This window comes from Tasmannia lanceolata, unplaced genomic scaffold (genome assembly GCF_043159265.1).
Source record: "Tasmannia lanceolata isolate RefF3 unplaced genomic scaffold, GAP_Taslan_0.1 ptg000013l, whole genome shotgun sequence".
NCBI lineage: Eukaryota > Viridiplantae > Streptophyta > Magnoliopsida > Canellales > Winteraceae > Tasmannia > Tasmannia lanceolata.
In genome coordinates, this window is record NW_027518690.1 from 13912926 (window position 1) to 13917635 (window position 4710).

A 4710-nucleotide genomic window follows, 5' to 3' on the forward strand; every position below is an offset into this window, starting at 1 on the left:
AATGATTAAATAACACGAACTCTAACAGCTTAAGCTTTTGGAGTAATTGAATGTTTCATACCAAGAATAAGTCTGAAATTGAGTCTACCTTGAAGAACCTCAGAGCCCACTAGTTCCGCATCTGGCCATGGAAGGGGAGCTCCCCATAAAAAGAGTGGCATATAGCCTAGAACCATTGAAAGAAGAAACACTCAGCAACCCATGAGATCAAAACAAAACATAAACTCTGCTTTCCATTAGCAGACTGTCTGAAAGTATAAAGACTATTTTTTGATAATTTGAAAAGGGAAGAAAGGCCAAATGGCGCAGACAAACATAGCCATAATACAAAGAAACTTAGACGAAAACTGAAGCTTCTCATGGCTACAATTACATTCTTACATTTTCACTATCCCCAACCCTCAGTCAGATACACGACAACAATAGCCCAACCAGCTCCCTTCCACATGTAAATATTTTAAAAGCATGTTTCTTTACAATCTCTTCATCTCCCAAATGGGTTTTTAACGTCGACCCACGTTGGAGCTCATCCTTCTCAAACTCAACATATAACTCTCCATTGTACTGCGCTCTCCAAGTTTCACTTGAATTGTTCAACATCAGCACCAACACCATCAAGCCACAAAAGTACTTGTTCAATGGCGGGTCTGTGCCTTGGATCCTGGTTTAAGCATTTGCATGCAGTTTCGAGAACCTCAACGAGTTGCTTCTCCTGAACCTTATTCCAGATTGACGGATCGAATATCAGATCCTCTTTCTTTTCTAATTTCATCTGAAACACCCATGATACCAAGTCCCTGCACCCTTTTGCTTTGCACACATCTACGGGTCTCCTACCCGTGAGAAGCTCTAGTATAACAATCCCAAAGCTATACACATCACCCCTGAAGGTGGCTGTCAATGTTTGACTGTACTCGGGAGGTATGTATCCCAAGGTTCCAACCAAATCAGTTGTTACATGAGTATCATAAGGGCGGAGGAGCCTCGAAAGACCGAAATCTGCCAAATGAGCTTCAAATCTTTCGTCCAAGAGAATGTTGCTCGATTTTACATCACGATGAACAATACTTGGTTTGCAGACTTTATGCAAATAAGCCAATCCCCTAGCTGCTCCCTGAGCTATCTTTAACCTAACCTCCCAACTCAAGAATCCCCCTCCATCAACTCTCTCGTGCAGCCAATAATCCAAGCTCCCATTTTCCATGTAGGAATAGATCAATAACCTGTCACTACCATGCGTACAATACCCTTGCAGAGCGACAAGATTCTTGTGTTGAGCTCTTGAGAGTGCTTCCACTTCAGCATGGAACTCACGTTCCATCTGACCACAGTCCCCAGACAGCCTCTTGATTGCAGCCTTAGTTCCATCAGGTAAGTGAGCTTTATACACTAGACCAAATCCTCCGCACCCGATTATGTTTGCTTGGTCAAAATTATTCGTAGATTTCAAGAGATCACCAATGGTTAGCTCCTTACCTTCTGAACTTTGAAAGAGTACTAACCTTGATCCAAGTGCCTCTGAGCGTGGCCTACCAATTTCCTCCTCCCCTTCATCTATAATATCTACTACCTCTTTCCTTGACATCCTGAGTAGAACAATGGCCAAAAGCAATGCAATTCCCACTCCTACGCTGACCGTGATTCCCAGTATGCTGCTACTTGCAATCTTACTGTTTGGGCTAGATGGGATTCCAGGATTTAGCCCTATCCTGCCGTCTCTATTACATGGAGGAAATGGGGACCCACACAATCCCGAGTTCCCTTCGAAACTAGCATTGGAGAAGCTAAAGAACTGCCCCCCAGTTGGAATCTGGCCTTGCAATTGATTATTAGCCACACTAAACCTTGATAAAAAAGTGAGCTTACTCAGAGACTGAGGAATAGATCCATAGAGATCATTCCATGACAAGTCCAAGACTTCCAAGTTCTCCATGTCCGAAATCGTGTCTGGGATGGTCCCCGTGATGTTATTCCTGCTCAAGTCTAAGACATGGAGCTCCTTCAACTGCCCAAACTCAGGCCAAATTGTCCCATTAAGTCTATTGTTGCTCAAATACAGTGATGGGGGGAAACTTGAGACTTGGTTGTATTGCAAACCATTTGCACTCTGGTTATGCTTTATGTATAGTGGGATACCAACAGACGCTGGCAATCCATTGCTGCTTGCGGAAATGAGGCTCTTCAGCTGTGTCAAACTTTGGGGGATTTCTCCTGTCAGCGAATTGTTTGAGATGTCTAAGTAAATCAGATTCTCAAATTGTCCAATCCACAGAGGGATAACTCCGCTCAAGTGATTCCACGACAAATCCAAGACCAATAACTTTGGGCATTGCAATAGCCACATGGGGATCTGACCGCTGAGACCACAGTTTCCGACTGCAAATATCATCAAGCTCTCAAACCCACTGACATTGTTTGGAATTTCTTCACCATGAAAATTCTTAGTCAGGATAAGAGTAGAGAGATTTCTACATTTCTGCAGTACACCTAGTGCCCCGGACAGGTTTTTCAAGGTGTTATTTGACAGCGAGAGAAAGGAAAGTGATACGAGGTTTTTGAAATTGGCGGGGATTTCATCAGATAAGTCATTCTTAGCAAGGCTTAAGGTTTTCAGTTCATGGCAATTGAACAAGGTAACAGGGAGGGGACCTTTGAAATGATTAGTAGCAAGATCAAGGGAATTAAGGTGGGGCATTCCACTAAAATCAATATCAATCTCTCCTGTTAGAGAATTGTTTCGAAGGTCAAGAACTTGAAGCATCGAACATAATGCGAGTGAAGAAGGTAAAGTTCCAGAGAACAAATTTGACGATGCAATCAACTGTTCTAGTTTAGTGAGATTACCAAATACGTCTGGAATGGGACCGGAAAATTGATTACCGGAAATACATAAAGTTGTAAGGTTGGAAAGAAAGCTTACTCTCTCGCTCAAATAGCCTGAAAAATTGTTGTTTGAAATTGAAAGCTGTTCCAAAGATACCAAACCAAACAAAGAGCCAGGGAGATGGCCTGAGAGCAAATTTGACCCCAAATACAGTTCTCGTACCGATGTAGTACAATTCGCAAACTCATCTTCCAAAAGCCCACCTGAGAAATGGTTCGCAGAGAAATCTAGAACTTGAATTACATTTGAAGTAATGCAAATACTAGTAGGGATTTGACCTGTGAAAGAATTGTTGCTTATGTTGAAGAAGGCAAGATTCGGAAAGAGCCCAAGTTCAAGTAGACTTCCATTGAAGAAATTGCTTGACAGATTAATTGATTCAATGGATTTCAGACCATTGATACTAGGAATTGGTCCTGATAGCATGTTATAGCTCAGATCAAGGGATTGGAGCTGATCCAATCGACCTAACAAGCTTGATATGATCCCTTTCAGACCTTTGCCTGGCAAGATCAATTTGGTCACTCGACTTGCAACCAAGCCATTAGCATTATCACAAGAAACACCATCCCAATTACAGCAATCCGATCCGTCATGCCACGCTGAGAGAATCGACCCATCTGTGAGATTTCCAGCAAATTCTAACAATGCGAGTAAATCGGTTGAATCACATGTTTGGTTTGCTGTTCCAAGGCCAAAAGAAGAACAAATAAAACAAATCCAGAAGACCCATTTGAAGAGCATCACACAACACAATCCCATCACCATACCTCCAAATCAAAACCCACCTCAAATCAAAACCCTAAACAAGAAATCAACCATAAAAACTCCCTTCTTCTTATGCCTTTCCACACTCCTCAAAATAACAAAATCCCAACTGAAAAAACTAGACCCAAATTCTAAAGAGTAAAATCCCACTTGAAGAGCATCATGCAACACAATCCCATCACCATGCCTCCAAAACAGATTCCCCCAACACAAAAATACCCCCTCCTCCAAAGCCCACCTCAAATCAAAACCCTAGACAAGAAATCAACCATAAAAAAAACCTCTTCTGCCTTTCCACACTGCTCCTAAAAATAGCAAAAACCCAAGTGAAAAAAACAGACCCAAACTCTAATGAGCAAAAATCCAAGTACCCAAATCAACCACTCCTAAACAAACAACCAAACACCAAAACCTCCCCTCTTATCTATTTTTTTTTTCTTCTCCACTTCTCAAAAGAGCAAAACCCGGTTGAACAAACCAGACCCACATCCCAAGGACCCACAAAAACCCAAACCCCAAAAACCCATCACCCAAAAATCACTTCTAAGTGAAGCAACCATTAACACCACTCCCACCACCTTTTTCTCTGCCTTCTTTAATTTTGAAACCAAGCAAACCCTCCTTTTTCTTTTTTCTTCCTTTTTTTCACTACAGAGAGAATCAGAACTTCTTATATATATATAGAAAACAAACAAAATAAGATTCATATACATTTACAGAAAAGGAAAGTCCACTGTTTTTTGTTTTCTTTTTCCCTCTTGGATGATTTGAGATGACATTAAAAATAAATAAAAAAAGAGCTGACCATTTTAGTTTTTAAGAGAAAGAGCCTTGTTCACAGGTTCCCTGCCAAACCTGTATTTCTATCACTTTCAGATGAAGTAGGTAGGGGTTGAAGTAAACGAGGTCAAAGAGATCGAACGGCTGAGATTGGACTAGATTTAGCCGGTGAATTAAGCCGGACGTCACGGGCTGCTGCCAGTTATCCAAGGCTCCAAGCAACTTTGAAGCTTCAAAGTCAACTAAACTTTTTTTTGGCATGTGAACACCACCCAGTT

At 41.5% G+C, this 4710-nt stretch overlaps 1 protein-coding gene across 1 annotated transcript; it reads right to left on the reverse strand.

The window, feature by feature from the left end:
* Nucleotides 1-249: 249 nt before the first annotated feature.
* PSKR2 (phytosylfokine-alpha receptor 2) lies at nucleotides 250-4457 on the reverse strand. Its single transcript, XM_077394228.1, has one exon. It carries the CDS (start codon nucleotides 3650-3652, stop codon nucleotides 581-583), a length of 3072 nt encoding a protein of 1023 aa, XP_077250343.1. The 5' UTR covers nucleotides 3653-4457; the 3' UTR covers nucleotides 250-580.
* Between the last annotated feature and the right edge of the window lie 253 nt (nucleotides 4458-4710).

Excerpts from the sequence above, each read along its gene's own strand:
- PSKR2 (XM_077394228.1), bottom strand. The coding sequence starts at position 3,652 with ATGGTGATGGGATTGTGTTGTGTGATGCTCTTCAAATGGGTCTTCTGG.